At 44.1% G+C, this 21,481-nt stretch overlaps 2 protein-coding genes and 1 pseudogene across 2 annotated transcripts in view; 1 reads left to right on the top strand and 2 right to left on the bottom strand.

Annotated features, from left to right (window-relative positions):
• Positions 1-1,806, bottom strand: part of LOC119274284 (U-box domain-containing protein 4-like) — a 5,000-nt gene extending 3,194 nt beyond the window's left edge. Inside the window, exon 1 of the mRNA XM_037554957.1 lies at positions 1,409-1,806. Within this exon, the coding sequence (XP_037410854.1) occupies positions 1,409-1,716 (308 nt within the window). The 5' untranslated portion in view covers positions 1,717-1,806. The remainder of the gene's footprint in view (positions 1-1,408) is intronic.
• Positions 1,807-4,419: 2,613 nt separating this feature from the next.
• On the top strand, positions 4,420-4,558 carry LOC119282985 (annotated as a pseudogene).
• An 11,389-nt stretch (positions 4,559-15,947) lies between these two features.
• Positions 15,948-18,693, bottom strand: LOC119279045. Its single transcript, XM_037560464.1, has 5 exons — positions 18,492-18,693; positions 18,152-18,263; positions 17,428-17,563; positions 16,455-16,533; positions 15,948-16,331 (listed from the first exon to the last, which is right to left on the bottom strand). Exons 1-5 carry the CDS (start codon positions 18,691-18,693, stop codon positions 16,273-16,275), a joined length of 588 nt encoding a protein of 195 aa, XP_037416361.1. The 3' UTR covers positions 15,948-16,272.
• Positions 18,694-21,481: the final 2,788 nt, after the last annotated feature.

Below are 21,481 nucleotides of genomic sequence, written 5' to 3'. Positions count from 1 at the left end.
AAACCAAGGTTCGTCTGAACGGATGGAACCAGATCTGATCTGAAGAAGAATCCAGACAAGAACTCGATTCTCTCATCGGTGTTGGTACAGTTGACATCACCGACTCACTATCTATCCGCAGGTTGGTATCAGTCTCAGATTATCAGGCCTACCAACAACCAACCAATGAGGTCAACATACTCTATATCTGAACACAAAATAGCTTACGGCATCATCATGGGCAGGAAATTCGTAAAGCAGGCATGGGAGGCTAACTGTGTGTCTGTATCTTGACCGCGGCAGTTGGAAAGGGGCCAAAATATTAGGCAGCTAGCAGCCCAGGAATTCTCTTCTCTTCTCTACGAGAAAGAAGAAGAAAGACCGCTTCAACTGATGCTAGTAGATTTTGCTCTCGGGAAGCCGCCAACCAGAAAAAGGATACGGTGGTTGGCCAACTGAGGTCAGCGTCCAAATCAGGCCAACAATCTGCTCTACTCTAAACCCACCGTGTTCTTCTTATCTTTCCCCATGCTGCAATCTCCTAGAAATCTATAGGATTCCTTCTAGGGAGGAGTAGGGACTGCAGCTTGGTTCAACTGTCGCCAGATTGAAATCTCCGTGCCACCAGCAGATGCAACGCGATTGGCCGCGCGTCCAGGGGAAGAAAGGCATGACGATCCGACGATGCCTTACCCGCTAGATGATGATGTCGGTCGCGGTGATCCTAGTAGAACATGCTTGAGAACATATGCTTGCCTTGCCTTGCCTTTTGTACAAAGAGGCTAATTTTTTTGGGGGAATGATAAATTCGTATATATATCCAGGTTGCGCCTTCATGGTAAATTCGTAGATATTTTCACCACCGGTGGCCGAGGAATTGATTTCACCCAACAACCACGCCATCTTGGTGCGCAGATATTTTTGTGATCGGCCAATGGCCATGGGAAAATCGAACTGCTAAGCCGCCATGATTAAATAAACAATTCATTCGATTTAAACGAAGGATTGTACGACCAACCAAACCAGAGCCAGAGCCAGTCCAAAAACTGGTTGCCGAGTTGGGCGAAGAAACGGGTTCCAACTTGTTTGCGGAAATTCGACGAATCAATGGGTTGGGTGTGGAGCAAGGAAATTGTCCGCGAAATCTATATGGAATTCGAAGTAGTATCGCTTCTAGGGAGCAAACTTCCGAAAAATTTCATATCAATTTGGGGAAATTTTACAAGCAAATCTAAGCAATTGGTGGGGGGTGAAAGAAGAGGACACAAATACCGCCAAATCTAAGCAATCGGGAATTCGAGGTTGGATATCCGGAAAACATGGAGATTAATCAAGTTTTTTTCGAAAAGCAAGATTAATTAGCATCGGCGCTACTGAGGGAGCGACGCAGAGGATACGCAGGGGGAAGGAAAGGGGGGCTGTACTGTACCTCTCGTCCCTGACGGCGAGGTTGAGCAGCGCCAGCAGCGCGGCCTCGCCGGCGCCGCCGCCGGACCGGAGCATGGCGACGAGCGGCTCCACGGCGCCCGCCAGCTTGCGGCGGTGCCGGGCGGAGGCCCGCGTGAGGCGCCGCACCTCGCGCGCCGCCTCCACCTCCCCGCCGCGCACCCGCTCCACCAGCGCCCGCAGCGCCGCCGTCTCCGACGGCCGCTCCGCCGCCCCGTGGCGCTGCTGCTGCTCCCGGTCCCCCGACGACGACGACGACGACGACGGGCTCACCGGCTCCGGCGACTCCATCTCCTCCGCTCCGGCCTCGAGGGGGTGGGTAGGTAGCTCCGCTGCTTGAGCTCTGTCTCCTCTCTCTCTCTCGTTGGCGTCGCTCGCTCGCTCGCTGGTGGGATGCGAGGAGGGGTGGGGGTCGGGCCGTCGCGGTCTTATTAGAGGAGGAGGGGAGCACGGGCGGGGCGCGGGTGGATGGCGACGGCGACCTCAACGGGGGGCTAACGGCGACGGCGACCGCGCCGTTCCGTTTCCCTGGCTTTCCGTCCCGTCGAGCGCCGTGCTTGTCGGCCGCGGGCACGGGGAACCGCGGACGGCCACATACGCGTGCGAGGGGGCACGTCGGCCCGAGCCGGCCGTCGACACGTCGGCGCCCCGCATGCCATGGCACTTAAATTTCTACTGTCTACTCCGTATGTGATACTCCCTCATTTCTTTTTAAGTCTGCATATAACTTTTGTCTGAAGATGTTTAAAAAAATAATTTTTGTCTGAAGTCAAAGTATTTTTATTTCGACCAAACTTGTAGAAAAAGGTATCAACATTTACATGGGCCAAAGAATATCTCTAGATTTATTATGAAATGTAGCTTCATATTATGTATATTTGATATTATAGATGTTGGTATTTTTTTATACAAATTTTGTAAAGTTTGGCCGGATACAAATTTTATATGCGGAGTAAAAAGGAACGGAGGGAGTATGCTATTAAAAAAGAAATAATAATAATAAAATACCGACCCGAATCTTCGCATAAGATCAATGACATAGGACGTAGATGTGCAATATTTTTTTCTTGTTGCGATGAGTAGATGTGCAATACTTATGAGATGTGCTTTAGCAAAACTGTTAAAAAATATATGTTCTCATTAATTAGGAAAGTGAACATCGTACTCATTTACATTTTCATTAAAAATTTGATAAAATATGATCTTCCCACTAAAACATTAATAACGTGTATTTTTCACTTTTCTTGTGTTTGATATACACATGTGGTAGGATGGTCACTGTCGTGTGTGCTACGCACATATATCTGAAACGACACTATTCAAGAACAGAGGGAGTAATGAGTTTTAATTACCATGCACGCAGGAGCTAGAAGCATTTGATATGTGGTGTGGGATGACACACATGTGTGACTCAAAACGGTTTAATTGCAATCGCTGACTCCGTTTTCAATCCTTGAGCAAGGTTTTGTAGCGCGTCTGGTTGTAGAATGTGAAGTGGAATGCAATAAGATGGTTCCGGATTTTTAAGGATGGCAACATGTTTGGTTGGTCAGGTGCAACGAAACGAGAAGGTTCTACCGACTAGAATACTCGCCTCGGATGTGTCGGTAACGCCAATGGAATGCAATAAGATGGTTTTGGGTTTTTTTAGAGAAAAGGCATACGCCCGACTTTATAAATAAAGCCATAAGGCAGGTAGCAGCAACATCCCACATAAGTATCAAACACCCCAAGCCCCAACGATGGGCAGAACGACAGGAGAGAAAGTCAAGTACATGGCACCCTCGCCAGTACACGGCACGCAGGCTGGAAGAAGGAAAATCCAGCTACGACAAAGGCAAGCTGCCCAACAAAAGCCCTTAATCATCCTGCGCTTGTCTGCATAACAGAGACGCCGTCGCCCGGATTTTGGAGATCAGCATAGAGAGCGCCTCATGGTCGTCGTCCTTAGTCAATGTTTTCCACTGCTACAGGAGAGCATACGATTGAAATAAGCAGTCAGCAGGTTTAGCCGGAAGCACGTGCTCAGTGACATTGACGCGTCTGCTTGGTCAGGTGGAACGATACAAGAAGGTTCTGTTGTTAGAATAGGGTACGTAGAGGTAGTCAGATGAGATATGTGTTTAAACTTGTTATGTTTCTATCTCTTCTCCTGTTCTTCTTCTCCAAGTCTATCTCTCATTGTAATCTGGAAGTCCTAGCGATATTCCAAATCATTGTAAGCCACGGCAACACTTCTATAAATAGACATGCGGCCCGAGCAAAGGGTTTAACGCTTCCTATCAAATCTTTCATGGTCATCAGAGCCCTTCCTCTCGTTCGTCTAGTTTTCCCTGAGAGATCGATCTAGTTTGGTCGAGAGAGAAACCTGAAAAACCTATTCAGAGAGAGCCATCGAGAGAAAACATGTCAGGCACCAATGCCAGCACCGCTGCCTCCACCATCGTCGCCACCAATACCGCCCTAATTGGATCCACCATGAGCGCCTTGTCCACCCAATCTGCACCATCCACCTATGCATCTTCTTCCACCTTCAGCAGCGTCTCTTCTCTCGGGTCTCCTCCATCTGAGAAGCTCACGAGGACGAACTTCCTCTTCTGGAAGGCCATCGTGCTACCCCAAATAAAGGGAGCACAGATGGAACACTTCCTTGACGCCGCAAGCCCGGCGCCTCCTCCTACCATCACCGTCACCAAAGAAGGGAAAGAGGAGCAAGTCTTCAACTACGCCCGGTCGATCTGGTACGCCCAGCAGCAACAGGTACAAGGATACCTTATGGGGTCTCTATCACGTGAGATTCTTGCGCAGGTCGCTACTCTTCAGACGCCAGCCGAGGTGTGGAGTGCCATCCACGCCTCCTTTGCTGCCCAGACGCAAGCACAGATCGTCAACACCCGCATCGCCCTCGCCAATCTGCACAAAGGGAGCATGGGCATGCCTGAGTATCTGGCAAAGATCAAGGCCTTCGCCGATGAGATTGCCTGCACCGGCGATCCCCTCTCTGAAGGAGAGCTAACCTCCTATGTGCTCAAAGGGCTGGACATCGAGTATAACCCGGTGATCTCAGCCCTGGCTGCACGTATCGAACCGGTGACCGTTCAAGAACTCTACAATCAGTTGCTAAGTTTTGAAGCCCGTATGAATCTGCTACAAGGTAACAACATCCGCCAGTCTTCGGTTAATTCCATCTCTCGTGGTCGCGGCACTGGAGGCCGTGGCCGTGGTCACCGCGGTCACCAACAGGGGCGCGGACGCGGCAATGGCAACAACAGTGGGCGTGGGCGCGCCAACAACTCTGGCCCACGCTCCTCTAGCGCCTCCTACTCCAACACCAGGCCGCGTTGCCAGCTTTGCAAGAAGTCAGGGCATGAGGTGAAAGATTGCTGGCACCGCTACGATGAAGATTATGTGCCTGAAGAGCGTCATGTAGCTGCAGCCATCAAGGAGCAAGAAGAAGCTGGCGAAACCATCTGGTATGCAGATTCTGGAGCTACAGATCATGTCACTAGTGAATTGGAGAAGCTTGCAAACCGAGAGAGATATTATGGCAATGATCAGATAAACACCGCCGCAAGTGGAGGAGGTATGGATATATGTCACATTGGTCAATCTTCTATTAATTTCCCTAATGTTAAACGTGATCTTCTTCTAAAAGATGTTCTTCATGTCCCTCAAGCCAACAAAAATCTTGCTTCCATGTCTCGTTTGTCTGCTGATAATAATATCTTTTTTGAAACTCATCCCAAGTATTTTTTTCATTAAGGATCGGGCAACGAGGGAGCTCCTCCATCACGGTAGATGCGTCGGTGGTCTATACCCTATCACATCAAGAGCTTTTAGCCGCAAGCGTCATCGCCAAGTCTACTCCGTCGTCAAGCCATCCTTAGAGAGGTGGCATCAAAGATTAGGTCATCCTTCATTTAAAATAGTTGATCAAGTAGTGAATAAAGGCAATCTTAAATTGTCTAGTCGTGAAAATAAAGAGTCTGTTTGTGATGCTTGCCAATGTGCCAAGAGTCATCAACTCCGCTATCCTAGATCAAACAGTGTGTCTCATGCCCCGTTGGAACTGATATTCAGTGATGTATGGGGTCATGCCAGAGATTCTTTTGGAAGAAAGAAATATTATGTTAGCTTTATTGATAATTATAGTAAGTTTACATGGATATACTTGCTTAAGTTCAAATCCGAAGTCTTCTCTGTCTTCCAAGAATTCCAAAAACTTGTTGAACGTCAATTTAACAAGAAAATCATTACAGTCCAGAGTGACTGGGGAGGAGAGTATGAAAAACTCAATTCTTTCTTTAGAAGCATAGGCATTGATCATCATGTTTCGTGTCCACATGCACACCAACAGAACGGTTCTGCTGAACGCAAACACCGTCATATCGTTGAAGTAGGTCTTTCCCTTCTTGCTCATGCATCTATGCCTCTAAAGTATTGGGATGAAGCATTTATTGCTGCCACCTATCTTATCAATCGTTTGCCTAGTAAAGTTATTGGGAACACAACTCCTTTAGAACGATTGTTTCATCAAAAGCCAGATTATGATTCTCTAAAAGTTTTTGGTTGTGCATGCTATCCTAATCTTCGTCCATACAATCGCCACAAACTCGAGTTTCGCTCTACTCAGTGTGTCTTTCTTGGCTATAGCAATCTTCATAAGGGTTACAAGTGTCTAGAAGTTTCCACTGGACGCATCTACATCTCTAGAGATGTCATTTTTGATGAAACTATTTTCCCTTTTGCCAAACTTCACCCAAATGCGGGAGCTCTACTTCGAGCAGAAATCTCTCTTCTCTCGGATCCTTTGACATGTCCTGATCACGGGGGATAATTAATAGAACATGATCATGTGTCTAATCCAGAAGAAAAAAATTCAGATACTAATAAAAACAATGCAGCACCTGGCTATGATTTTATGTGTGCAGAAGAGGACGAAACCTGCGCTGGATCCGAGGCTGATTTGGCGCAGGACTGCAACTCCAGGGAAGGCGCTCGATCCCAGGCAGATACTCCTGCAGTTCGGCGTACAGGGTGTGCAGCGACGCCTTCCGCGTCTCCCGTGACGCCAAGTGGCAGGGCGAGCCCACCAGCCGAGCCAGTGGCCGACCGAGACGCAGGCATGGACCCAGATGGTGCGGGGTGCAGCCCGTCTGCATGCGCCACGCCGGTCCCCGACAGCCCGACCGAAGCGGGACCCACCGACAGCTCTGTGCGGAGATCCTCTGCTGAGGAGCCTGGCGCGAGGCAAATCCCGCCGGATCGCGCGCTCCTCTCGGATCTGGAGCCCTGTGGCGCTGCAGCCCAGGATGTTTTGGCCGGATCCTCTGTGGCCGATTCTGGTAATCTTGAAACTACAACAGCTGCCACAAGTGGGTCACCTAAAATTCATCAGCGCCATACCAGGTCAAAATCTGGAGTGTTCAAACCTAAGGAATACAAGGATGGTACAGTAAGGTATGACTCTCGCAAATATGCTTTCCTTACAAGCTTGGGTGAACCTACTCATTTAGCAGAAGCACTTGCTCACAAAGAATGGAAAGGGGCTGTGGATAATGAATATCAAGCGCTCATGAAAAATAAAACTTGGCATCTTGTACCACCAGTAAAGGGAAAGAATTTGATTGACTGCAAATGGGTCTACAAGATTAAGAGGAAATCTGATGGAAGCATAGATAGATACAAAGCTAGGTTGGTTGCAAAAGGGTTTAAACAAAGGTTTGGAATTGACTATGAGGATACTTTTAGCCCTGTTGTTAAGGCAGCTACTATTCGACTTGTATTGTCTATTGCTATTTCCAGAGGATGGAGCTTACGTCAGCTAGACGTCCAGAACGCGTTTCTTCATGGTGTTCTTGAGGAAGAAGTGTTCATGCGGCAACCACCAGGGTATGAAAACAAGAGCACACCTCATTTTGTTTGTAAATTGGACAAAGCCTTGTATGGCTTAAAACAGGCTCCAAGAGCCTGGTACTCCAGGTTAAGTACTTAGTTACAACAACTTGGTTTTGTTTCAAGCAAGGCAGATACCTCACTATTCTTTTATCAAAAAGGCAACATCTCTATGTTTGTTCTTGTCTATGTTGATGATATAATTGTTGCTAGTTCCAGCTCAGAAGCCACTACCTGCCTGATTCGTGATCTTAATGTGGAGTTTGCACTTAAGGATTTGGGTGATCTTCACTACTTTCTTGGTATAGAGGTAAAACAGATCAAGGATGGAATACTTCTTACACAGGAAAAATACACCACAGATATTTTAAGAAAGGTAGGACTGGAACATTGCAAACCGGTGAGTACACCACTCTCCACTTCTGAGAAACTTACAGTTGAAGGAGGTGAGTTACTTGGACCGAATGATGCAACAAACTATAGGAGTGTTGTTGGTGCTCTATAATACTTAACGTTGACTAGACCTGATATTTCATACTCTGTCAACAAAGTATGTTAGTTCTTGCATGCACCTAGTACAGTTCATTGGACTGCAGTAAAAAGAATTCTGAGGTATCTAAAGTTCACAATGGGACTTGGAATCAAGATTGTTAAGTCATCATCTTTGCTAGTTAGTGCATATTCAGATGCTGACTGGGCAGGATGCCCTGATGATAGAAGGTCTACTGGTGGATTTGCTGTGTTTCTGGGATCAAATCTTGTGTCATGGAGTGCAAGGAAACAGGCTACTGTATCAAGATCAAGCACTGAAGCAGAATACAAGGCTCTTGCAAACGCAACAGCTGAGATCATGTGGATTCAGACCCTTCTATATGAGTTAGGGATCAAAACTCCACAAGCTGCAAGGTTATGGTGTGACAACATTGGGGCTACCTATCTTTCTGCAAATCCCGTGTTCCATGCACGCACAAAACACATAGAGGTTGATTTCCACTTCGTGAGAGAAAGAGTAGCACGAAAGCTACTCGACATCAAATTTATTCCCACAGGAGATCAACTCGCCGATGGCTTCACTAAACCGCTTACTACAAGGAGATTGAACGAGTTCAAATACAATCTAAACCTAGAGAAATTTTCATAGGTTTGGATTGAGGGAGGATGTTAGAATAGGGTACGTAGAGGTAGTCAGATGAGATATGTGTTTAAACTTGTTCTGTTTCTATCTCTTCTCCTGTTCTTCTTCTCCAAGTCTATCTCTCATTGTAATCTGGAAGTCCTAGCGATATTCCAAATCATTGTAAGCCACGGCAACACTTCTATAAATAGACATGCGGCCCGAGCAAAGGGTTTAACGCTTCCTATCAAATCTTTCATCTGTAACTAGAATATTCCCTCGGACGTGTTGGTAACACCGAATCTGATCGAGCAACTCAATTTTCGATCACACAATCTCGCACACTCCAAATCTCACCCGATAAACACACAAAACAGGTTGCACAAGTGGGGTATCCACACCTTTCCTATGGAAGCGGCGACGTAAGTCGTATTCAATTCATTCCGTTCAATGCTTCCAAATAGCCAAACCGAGATAAAACCATTTAATGACAAGGCGTATCCACATTTATTACCAAGATGAATACTAGTATACTCATTTAGGATTTCCACTGTAAAACTTTTATGATTAAACATTTTCCACTTTTTTCTTCCACCTCTGATACACACACGTGTACAATGGTCACGTTCTCTATCCTAGAGACCACGCCAGTGTCTAAAACGAGATGTATTCAATAATAGAGGAATTAATGGAATTTAATCATTAATTACTACGTGTAGAAAATGGAAACATTAGACGACATGCACATGTAGGATGAGGGACATGTGTTACACACGACGGTTCAATCGGTTTTTTTTTCACTCTTTCTCTCTTTGAATTTCTCACACCAGTTCAGGTCCTAGCACAAGACTTGTGGTATGCTCGGGTGTAGAATGAAGTGGAATGCAATGGAATTGTTCCAATTTTTTGTAAGGACATCGACTTGTTTGGTTGAGGAGATGGAACAAAATGAGATGGTTCTACACAATGGAATATTCGCCTCGGATTCAGAATGCATCGGTAGCACCAAATCTAGCCGAGCAACTCTTTCTCAAACACACGTCTAGCATACACCAAATCTCACCAGATAAGAAACAAAGAAGAACAAACGAGAGAGGTATCCACACCTTTCGTTTTGAAGCGGCGATTTGAGTCATTTAGTTCACCGTTCTACATCATATGCCTCACGCACTCCAAATCTCATCGAAAAAACAAAGAAGACCGCACGAGAGGGGTGTCCACACCTTTCCTATGGAAGCGGCAAGGTGCGTCATATACATTCGGTTCCATCGTTCTCGGTGGCACGTCTCGTGTACTTCAAATCGCACCCGATAAAAAACAAAGAAGACCACGCGTGTGGGGTGTCCACACCTTCCCTATTGATGCGGCGATGCTAGTCATATTTATTCGGTTCCATGTTTCTAACTAACTAAACCCTGAGATCAAACGAAGTGTGTAAACAACACGTTTTCAAGAATGGCGGGATTAATGTAATTTAATCAGTAGTTACTATGCGTAGGAGATGGAAACATTAGACAAAATGCAATGTAGGACAAGGGACATGTGTAACTCATGATGGTTCAATCGGTCTTTTTCTCTCTTTCTCTCTCTGAATTGCTCACTCCACTTTGAGTCCTAGCACAAGACTTGTGGTGTGTTCATTTTTGGAATGAATTGGACGCAACGGAATTGTTCCAATTTGTTGTCAGGACATCGACATGTTTGGTGGAGATGGAACAAAACTGGATTGTTCTACCGAATGTAATATTCATCTCGGATGCGGAATGCTCAGGCAGCGCAGAATCTAGCCGAGCAACTCCTTAGGCACACGTACGACAAATCTCGCCCAATAAGAAACAAATAAGACGACAAATCTCATCCAATAAGGAACAAATAAGACGACAAATCTCATCCAATAAGGAACAAATAAGAACGCCCGAGAGGGGTATCCACACCGCTCATATGGAAAGCGACAATGTGTGTCATTCGGTTCGTCGTTCTCAATCACATGCCTCGTGCACAACAAAACTCATTGGAAAAAACAAACAAGACCGCACGAGAGGGGTGTCCACACTTTTCCTATGGAAGCGGCGAGGTGAGTCATATTCATTTGGTTCCATTGTTCTCGGCGATACATCTCGTGTACTTCAATTGTCAAACGATAAAAAACAAAAAAAAATACCGCACAAGAGGGTGTCCACACTTTTCATATGGATGCAGCGATGTCAGTCATATTCATTCGGTTCCACGTTTCCAATTAACCAAACTGAGATAAAACCAAACATCTAAATGAGATGTATTCAAGAATAGAGGGATTAATTGAATTTAATCATTAGTTACTACGTGTAGGAGCTGAAAAGTTTTGACAACATGCATTGTAGAATGATGAACCGATGTAACTTACGACGGTTTAATCGGTTTTTGCTCTCTTTCTCTCTTTGAATTGAGCACTCCACTTAAGGTCCTAGTGCAAGACTTCTACTGTGTTCGGTTGTAAAATGAAGTGGAATGCATGGAATTGTTCTGATTTGTTGTAAGGACATCAACGTGCTTGGCTTAGTTAATGGAACAAAACGAGATGGTTCTACAAAATGGAATATTCACCTTAGTTGCGGAATGCGCCAATAGCTCAGAATCTAGCCACGCATTTCGTTCTTAGACACAGGTCCAACGTATGCCAAATCTCACCAAAAAAGAAAGCCAAAAACTCATGATTGGGGTATCCACACCATTCATATGGAAGCGACCATGTGACCCATTCGGTTCAAACTTTTCAACCGCATGTGTCACACACTCCAAATCTCATCGGAGAAACACAAAGAAGACTGCACGAGAGGGGTGTCCAAACCTTTCCCATGGAAGCGGCGAGGTGAGTCATATTCATTTGGTTCCATCATCCTCAGTGACATGTCTCATGTACTTCAAGTCTCAACCGATAAAAAAAAGAAGAGCACATGAGAGGGGTGTCCACACCTTTCCTATGGATGTGGACATGTGGCGATGTCAGTCATATTCATTTGGTTCCATGTTTCCAATTAACCAAAACGGAGATCAGACCAAACATTAGAAACGAGATGTCTTCAAGAATAGAGTGATTAATGGAATTTATCATTAGTTACTACGTGCATGAGGTTGAGAATTTCGACAACATGCAATGTAGGATGAGGAACATGTGTAACTCATGACGGTTCGATTGATTTTTTTTCTATCTGAATTTCTGCTTCACTTCGGATCCATTATTCTTAGGCCCTGTTTGTTTGAGCTTCAAAAATAAAATTCAACTTTTTCAGTAAAGCTGAATCTGGAATCTGAAACAAACATTTATTTCAAACCAGTTTTACCAATGAAGCCAGCTTAGCTAGTGAAACTGAATTTGGAATCTGAAACAAACAACTATTTCAAATCAGCTTTGCCAGTGGAGCTGAATCTGGATTTGGGTCATTTTTAGTGTAATTTTTTGAAGCACCTCAAAATGCACTTCGGTGACGACGAATCGGCTTCACTAGTGAAGCCAATCTACAGGTGATTCGAATCCAATCAAAGATGAAACAAACATGATCTTATATAACTGTGAATCAGCTTTCCCACTAAAGTGAATCCCTAGGTGATTCGAATCATATCAAAGCTGAAACAAACAAGGCCTTACTCACACGTCTCGCGTACTCCCAATCTCACCCGATAAAAACTAAGAAGATCGCACACGAGGGGTGTCCATACCTTTCCTATGGAAGCGGTGATGTGACTCATATTCATTCGGTTTCATTTGTCCAATTTACCAAACCCTTAGATTAAAGCAAGCATCGAGAACTACATTATTCAAGAATAGAAGGAGTAATGAATCTTAATCATTCATTACTACACGCAGGAGCTGAAAATATTCCATGATATGTACTACAGGATGAGAGACATATCTAGTTTTTTTACTCGAAGGAAACCATGACATTCGATTTCACTTGCTTCTACAATAAATTAAAAAAAAGTGCATTTGATGCACCTGTGACTTTGTCTTGAGCAGACAAGCACCACAGAATGGGATGGAGAAACCAATCCTTCTGCTCCCCTCATGGATCCAACATCGTTAATTACTATTATTTTTGTCCATCCATGTTGCAATGCCGGCTGTCAACAGATTTGAACAAATTAGCTAGCCTGCATCGGTGGATCATCGTGCTACAGTGGTCCGCATCAAAGCCAGATGCCTGCTACTGGGGGTGGTGCAGGAGCAGTGCGATGCAAGCGTACGTACGTGTTCATGTGCATGTGCTCAGCAGCACATTACATCACAGCTGGTGATTGCAATGTGGCACATCAGCATGCGTACGTGCAGCAAGCAGCAGCCCTGCTTCTGCTTGTGCATGTGATGTGATTCAATTAGTTCCATCCTCTTGCTCGTGTAGTCCGCTAGCACTACATTGATTAATACATCATGGGTCATCACAAATAAAAGGGGGCTAATCTGAGCATCATCCAAGATATTTCTAACTACATTTTTCTTTCAGCAACAGATATTTCTTACTACTTAATCTAAGCCCAAGCGCACGCAGGCAGCATGCACGAAGCGAGTTTTTGAGTTTTCCTTTACGTCCTTCTGTCGGTGCGAGGCCTATGAAATGATTCTATTTTGCCACGAACACTGCATGCCCGAGCTTCTTGAGCAAGATGGAAAGCGATCGATCGCCAACCTCGCACGTTTGTGCTTTCTTTGTTGGTTCGATCGATTGAGGGCCGTGCATGTGTGTGCGCATGTGACATGCACACGTAGTGCCCACGAGTTCCATGCGTGTAATTAACCTCGTGGTCTAGCCAGGTACGGTCATGAGCCACCAGGATCCCCAAACTCTTCGTGACGGCACCACAGACTGTTTAGGCTCTTTGAAGAGCACTTAATCATCCCGTTTCATTCTTTTTGAACACATTGTCCCGTTTCATTAGTTTGCCAAGTTTTCCAGTACTACTACGGATGTGACATGCCGTTAGGGAGTACTTGATTAGGGAGGTAGGCATTCAGAAAAGAAAATGATTTCAGCGTATATATGAGAGCACCATGTGCAGGCAGCATGCATTTGCCGATATGCCATTTTACAGTTATATGTATGTTGTCAACAAGCTGCAAAAAGAAGAAAACCTATATAATGTTATATAAGTTGCATAATCAAAATGGGTTTTTGATAAAATAAAAGGGAAATTCAATCACCCTCTAGGAGTAGACTGTTCCTAGATGTTACTCCCTCCGATCGAAAAAAAAGTGTCGCATCTTTGAACTACACTTGTTTTTTGGATCAGGGGGAGTAATATTTATTTCAGAATCCTCCATGATGTTGTTTTTTTAGAACAAACAAGACGTAAACTAAGGGAAAATCCTACAAACCACATGAAAAAGTGTTACCGCTGGATGGGTCGGCGCAGTAATGTGTTCCTTTTCTTTGCTGTCTCTTTTTTGTCTCATTTTCCTTTTAACGTTTCACTTTATATTTGAGTCTTTTTACTGTTTCAATTTTTCACGTCTATTTATCTTTCTTGTTATGGGAAAGTATGTAATTATTATTCGAAATTACATGAATATTTATTCTAATGCACATGAACAATAAATTGATATACTTTTCGCATGTAGGAACATTTTCTAAATACAGGAAAATTTATAATCCAGTAGCCAGCAGCATACTACATTTTTTGTAAGTTTTCATGATGAAATATGTTTTGATGAAAGTATAAAGCAACCATGTATTTCTAGCACACGAACTATTCACTATAAAATTCAATAATTTTGTGTTTTTGTGCAGCTCACACCAAATCGTATTTCATCATGAGATTTTACAGGAATATGCTCATGTGTATACACTATATTGATATATGATTTTGCCCACTTTCTGCTGTATATATTCTCTCACAAGTTTTGCCACCATTAAAATGTTATTCTTCCAAGAACAATCATGACTAGAAGATAATTTTTTTATTGTGCTATGCATTGCTAAACAATAAATTGTTACATTTCATCGGAACCACAACCACTATAGTAGTGATTACTGAGATTAGGATAACTGTTACAACAACTTTAGACATATAAGAATCGGCCCATGCCCCATGGAGACCAGGCCATATCAAAACACCGCCGTCAGTCCCTCCGACGGTTCAAAGAACAGAGTTGATGGAGCGTGGTCTTCCTCCGGGGGCGGGTTGTTCCCTTGGCTTTGCCACATCGTTGACTTAATCTGAGGTTCACTCGCTCTGATGCTCAAGCTTGTTCTTGGTGCATTCGGATCTTCTTTAGCTTCTTATATCTTTCTCTTTTTTTTGTTCTTCTGGTTGTAATGTTGGACGTATTGCTCGGTTGTTGTTTTATCTATAAAGCCCAGTGAAAACTCTTTTCGATATGTACTCACACGACTGCGGGTGTTAGTTTAATTTCAATGGTACTACTAGGAAAAGGGCCCGTGCGTTGCAACGGGAGAAACAAATCCTTGTACGTCATAGTCTGTATTTCCACTTCTCCTACTCACCACATTGTCGATAATGGTCACATCGACCCGCAAAAAAAAAGATAATGGTCACATCGTCCACCTATTCACAACGAATGTGATCAACCCCAAGGTGGTGAACTTGGTCATTACATCAGAGGCAGAGTCTCACAGGAATGCCTGGAGGGACCAAACACGGAACATAGTTTCCTGAGGGGGCAAAAGACTTATTAAGCCCCTCCACCAAAAAAAATCTACAGATTGCTTGTGCATTACACTCTAGCACACAGCTCTTGCGATCCCCTCCCAGCACCGGGTTGTAATTCCTCATACCTATAATGGCAGTGGGTCCCATTTTTGTGCTAAAAATCACTACATAACCAACGGGAATATACTAAAATGCATTTGGCATACTGCCATGAGTATTTTACTCCCACCGTCTCAAAATTCTTGTCTTAAATTTGTCTAAATACGGATGTATCAAGTCATGTTTTAATATTAGATACATCCATATCTAGACGAATCCAAGACAAGAATTTTGGGACAGAGGAAGTATCATTATGCATAAATTGTGGTATGATAAATTTGTCGAGATGGGAAGCATCCTAAAAGAATATTAGGTGAGCGCGGGAATTACTGAATTAAAACAAAGTGGTAAAAATCATCCCAACTTGGTAACAAAATGAGTGGCACATATTATAACTGAAATTTGTGTGCAGATCAAAAAGAGCAGTCCGCTTTAGTACCAACTTCCACTCCGCACAGTTTTCAACTTGTATAATGTAATGTGCAAGGATAGCTTCAAAATCAAAAATAGCTAGCACGGAGCCGAAATCATCATTTTAGGTACATCTGATCATGATTTGAGTTCCAGCTAAACAAAAGCAACCCTTAGCTAGAAAATCTATAAACACAGTTATTCTAAAGTTTTTAACCCGGAATTAAATTTATCTTTGGCCATGATGAAGAATATATTTTGGTAACCTCGCATCAAGAGACAATATCGTTTTGGAATAGATCTTACCAGTGATTGGTTTGAACTATAAAACAAACATTGACTTCCTCTGAACTTTGAAGTTAAAAGAAAAACTTAAGAAACAAACTGGCACCTTGGACGAAATATTAATAGGAACAAAACTATCACTGAACTTGTTCATTTTTTTAGCAATTCCATGAATGCAGAACCAGGGAAATATCGTGCAAACAGTTTTGGTTAAAACATATTTTGAAGCAGTCAATAATTTCAGCTTGTAAATCCCATAAATTTCTCAAAAAACATAATAAGTAAACATGAACATGCTCTTACTTGTTGTTCCAACATCAAGAAATAAGGATTGGGCACATATTGGCTACATCTCTGTCGGGCATCGTGGCCTCGTATTGGAAATCTTTGCTTCTGTGCTTTCAATCTGTCGGGTGTTCCAAGCGCCTACTGGATGTCGTTTGTGTTTGTATGTGAGCATCTAAAAAAATAAGTTAATGGTGCATCATGTTAAAGCACAGTTCTGAATTCTTCATGGGCTTATTTCTCTCCAAAATTTAAGAGCCTTGTGAAAATTCCCATCACATAAAATTGAACCACTCACTTTTTTCTCTACGCACTCTGCATAGACAATCTGTCCACTGCCAGTAGCAACTCATGTACACAAAATAGCTCTTCTGAACCTGCGAAAGCCACAATATACATTAAGGATGCAGGCGAACTCACTCACAAATAGCTACTATAAGGCTACTGAATATCACTCACATGAGTTTGTTTCTTCTGGGCAAACACCGAGGTAGAATAGTTTAACATAATATCCATTGAATATCTTATGAGATAGAAGTCTCAACTCTGCTAAAATGAATAATTGTGCCACGCCAATCAAATAGAAGTGCGATATAGTACAGATTTGTTTTACTAAAGAACGATCCCCAATAGTTGTGCGATATAGTACAGAATAGTTGTGCCACACCAAAGCTGTTCTCTTTCAAAGTGAACCTCCAAATAAGAGGACTCCAAATAAGAGGACTGGAAAACTCTTTTCCCTCATTCACAATGCTGCTGTTGTTATCTAAACGGCTTTTCAGGACTCACAATATAGCACGGTGCAAAGGGGCTGGTAGGCCTTGATCTTGCCGACAATCTACCATGAGGTTCTAACCATGGCCTTCTCAAAAAGAAAGCTTCCATCTATATCAAGAATGGAAGGTAGAAATCCTAGACAAACATAGTTTAAAAGATCATCTTGGCCAAGTCATTATGCCAATTTCTGAATGCAATGTTTGCGTTATGGATAATTGTATTTACAGGGAGCTAGAAGCATCATATCGGTGAACTGTGTACGTCTTTGTAGTAGCATCGAGCACTGGAATGAAAACCAGAATTATGTATATTGGTGTTATTGAACTACTTTCAAGGGAAACTCGGGCATCAGCATTGGCATATGAGTCTATTCTTTGTTCAGAAAATGATGTAAGTTTTGCATAGGGTTGCATAAGAAAACAACACATTATTAGCTCTGTTCGCATGCCACACTGAAATTGCAGAAATAGATAAGAGCCTCAGTAGCTACCTACCTTTGCATATGGATCACCAGATTGTTGATGCAGGAGGGGCAGTGACGCTGAACCACCGCAGCAATCCTTCTTGCAAGGGCATCCAATGGAACATTTAACCAGATAGTGAGTCCTTTCTTCAGATAACTCCTGCAAACTTCACAAAATAAAATTAGTAAGCATTGCCTTAAAGACCAACTCGGGCTAGATGGGCAAAGCCGAGTGAGGTTTCCAACGATTACGACCAACACAACGCGCACCATCGGAACACCAATCACGAGCAGGGTTGTTCCAGCAAGATAGAGAGGGAAACCAGAGTAAACTATGTATGCAGATTATTATTTTTAATTTGAACCACTTACACATAAATCATCCTAAGTGTGCTGATGCTAGTGCACACACGAAATATCCATTGGGCACATATTGAATGTAGTTGTATGTTAAAATTTCAGGACTCCACTGGGAGTAGATAATATACAACAGACGATTTAGTGTCATACTTCAGTTGGCGCGTAGTTGGACAAACTGAGATCAAAACAGTGAAGGTGGTGATGCTGAGTCATATCCCTTTTATGGCTCCATCTCATGCAAGTGAGGAAATAAATTCATTCACGTGACATATCCAATTGAAACATTTCGATAGCTCAACTTAAATAGTCATACATTTATCTAAGAATCACTTATAAAGGCCTATAAAACAACCTTCAAATATTCAGAAAGCAAAATGTGCCAGAAAATTTGTTACCTGACGTCCTGACCACCAACAATTGAGCACAATCTCTGATCCCTCTTGATCTTCTCAGCCTCAGCCCTCTTATCAGCGACTGATTCTCGTAGCCCAACAATTCCCTCAGCCACTAAACGCAGCGGTTGTCCAGCAACCGCAGCTGGTGCACGTCCTCCAGCTTCCGGGCAATCTTCTCCTCCCAACGACCACCGCCTTCTTCATCTCTGCTAGTTTCATCCCATGTGGCCGTTGTGTCCTAGGCATCGCCATCATCTTCGCCGCCGAAGCCGGGTAGCTCAAGAGAGCCGAATTAAGTGATTGGTGGCACAACGGGATATGCGCCCCTGTGTGGAACCACCCGACTCTGGAACCGACAACCAGAGCTCCGACGACAGGCGCCCGCCACGGCAAGATGCTGGGCTGAGCAGCAGCAGACTCTCGCAGGGCGTGGCCACCACCAGGATCGCATTAGACTCAGAGAAGTCGGCATCGTCCGCGGCGGAAGGGCAGAAGGAGGCGCGTGCGGGCGTCGAAGGGCGCGGGTAGCCCCTACGCCCCATGGACAGGGCTAGCCCGCTGGACGAGCAGGGCGGCGGCGGCGGCCGCCGGGGAGATAAAGGCCCGCGGGTGTGGGAGACGGCAACGGCCGCGGCGTCGAGTGTCGCCGGCGGTAGAACGTAGCGAGCGTGGGAGGCACTTGGGGTAGGGGTAGGAGTGCCGGCGGGGTAGGCGGTGGCGGCGCGCTGTAGCCTGTGGCGGGGCTGGGGCCGGCGGGCGGCGGCTCGCGGCAGCGGGTGGCGATGCGCTGGAGGTCGAGATGCGCTTGGAGGATTTTTCTCTGTCTAACTATTCGGGTTGACTTCATTAGGACTGCGGGTTGATTCATATAAACTTCAACTTTAAGGGGTTTTATGCAAAAATGCTAATGACGGACGACCAGAAGCGATCACTGCTTTATTAGTAGGTAAAGAGGTAAAGATTTTTAAAAGTGTGCTAGCTGTTGGTGCCTCAGAATACCCACGCACGCGTGAGGTTGGAGTACTCCCCAACAAGTACTCCACTACTGGCGTACAATAGTTTACACGGCCTTGGCCAGCTAGCTTATATAGACAAATTAAACATATAAACTAGTAAGGGGGTCGATCTAAATTTGAAATTAGCAGTACTCCTTCCTCGTGACCGTGGATTGGCTAGCCGTTCGATCGATCTTAATTAGATGTGTGCTTACGAATCGCCTTCTGTCACCGTGTCTATAGCAAGGAGTTAATTTGGAGCCAAATGCATTACATTGAGGCTGTCTTAATATAACCACTCATTCAGCCTGTGTCTACCACTGGTAAAGACCGGTGTACTCCAGTCACTAATTAATTACCTCCTTCTTTCCTACTCTTTTGTACTGATCGGTCTCTCATAGTACTAGCTCCAGTTACTGTTCGCCTGTCGCCATACGTTGGGCGTTTCACAGTTGCAACATAATTAACCAAGTCGTATTGGTGTTGCTTGATAGATACAGCCCCCTTGGTTAATTTAATTTTACGACAAATTAAGTGAACTAACGAACGAGCTGAGTTAATTTTAGGTAGTTGATCTTTGATCTGTGAGCCACTTGTCACTAGAAAATTAAACGTTAATCTGGCGAGCAGATTCGGTTCTAGTAGAAAAGAGAGGATTCTGTTCCGTGGTCGGCCAAGTTGAGTTGGAGCTGACATGGAAATATGATATCAAAGCTCTTATTCCAGCTGTGGATCCATCCATCCATGGATCGACGTTCTACATGTATATAGAATCTCGATCGATCCCATTGCCCAAAGACTCATACATATTTTTACAAGGCTTAATTTTTGACTTTGATTAGGGCTCAGTTATTTACTAGATGCATGGTTTTACTATAGTATTGATCTTGGCTGTGGCGTGCGGTTTATTTTAGTAGAAAACGGAAGGAAACCGCCGTCGGTTAGTAACAGAACGGGACGGCAGGTTATATGATGCAATGATGTCAGGCTCGCGTGGCCGTTAAGCCAAAGTGAGCAAAAGCTGATATGCCTTCCCTGGCTTTGGCTTGGGTTGAGAGTTATCCATGGATCACATGTTGACAGGCATGGATCATGGATGCCTGCCTCATCGGACTCCAAGGTTGTATATACGCCATTTGCTCATTATATTAATCCCATCGATGCTCAATCGGACGCCATTGGCAGTTTAATTATGTACCCAACAGGGCTCTCCATTGGTTGTAACCAAAGCTTTGCTTGCTTTTTCCCTCCCCTTTTTTCTTGCTGCCTTCCTAACAAAGCAACTTTCATGCAAACTTTACAGCTAGCCAACATGCATAACGAGTATGCATCTGTATTTAGACAAATATAAGGCAAGTAATTCGGAACGGATAGAGTATGTTAAAAGCAAGAGATGAAATGTACTGCACATACATTTCAGTGATAAATGCCTTGCTCATGTTCACACTAGAAATGGATCAGACCATAAGAACCTAGATGAAACAATTTGGCTAGATCGGGTCATACATACATCTCCCCTAATTGCGCCTAACCTTAAAACCCTCTAGCGTCAATGGTGAGTGGCCCCCAGTGTAACAAGCTAGACTACTGCCAAGCTAGCACGAGTGCATGACCGACCAATACCGTTGAATCAAGGCAACCCTTCAACTGGTCACGTACGATGTAAATGACATGCCAGTGAAGAATTAACTAAGTAACCTGTCAGCATTGATCCACATCGGTAGGTCAGGCCAGAATGAACGAACAGTGGATCAGACAGAGTACGTCTCTTAGGTGCTTAACACGTACTCCCTTCGTCCGAAAATACTTGTCATCAAAATGGACAAAAAAATGTATCTAGAACTAATATACATCTAGATACATCATTTTTTATTCATTTTGATGACAAGTATTTCCGAACGGAGGAAGCAGATCAACCGTGTACAAGGTCGAGAAGAATCCATCAAGCCGTGATCTCGGCCGTAAAACATCTTATGAAGTAATCAATTAATCTAGTGCGTATATAAAAGTCGGCTACAAAAGAAAGACATCAGATAAAGGCAAAAATAAAGAACAAAGTGAGGACTTTTAGCTCCGAAAGCCATAGCCGTCAACAAGTATGCTTGGCTGGCTCCTTACGTGAGTTTCAGGCGCCATGCGTCCTTACGTGCGATCCACGGCTTGCTGTGTTCGGTCGAGTGCACGACCACCAGATTTTACTTGAGGACTTAACATAGTACTCCCTCAATTCTAAATTACTCGTCGCTGAAATGGATGTATCTAGAACTAAAATACAGCTAGATACATCCATACGTGCGACAAGTAATTCGGAACGGAGGGAGTATATACGATTGTA

Source organism: Triticum dicoccoides, chromosome 3B (genome assembly GCF_002162155.2).
Source record: "Triticum dicoccoides isolate Atlit2015 ecotype Zavitan chromosome 3B, WEW_v2.0, whole genome shotgun sequence".
Lineage (NCBI taxonomy): Eukaryota > Viridiplantae > Streptophyta > Magnoliopsida > Poales > Poaceae > Triticum > Triticum dicoccoides.
The sequence above is the reverse complement of the archived record's forward strand: the minus strand, read 5'-3'. Positions and strand labels throughout refer to the sequence as shown.

Excerpts from the sequence above, each read along its gene's own strand:
- LOC119279045 (XM_037560464.1), bottom strand. The coding sequence starts at position 18,693 with ATGGGGCGTAGGGGCTACCCGCGCCCTTCGACGCCCGCACGCGCCTCC. Across the intron at positions 17,564-18,151 it reads GTTGGTGGTCAGGACGTCAG|TTTGCAGGAGTTATCTGAAG; the intron begins GTAACAAATTTT and ends TATTTTGTGAAG. Across the intron at positions 16,332-16,454 it reads CAGAGTGCGTAGAGAAAAAA|ATGCTCACATACAAACACAA; the intron begins GTGAGTGGTTCA and ends TTATTTTTTTAG.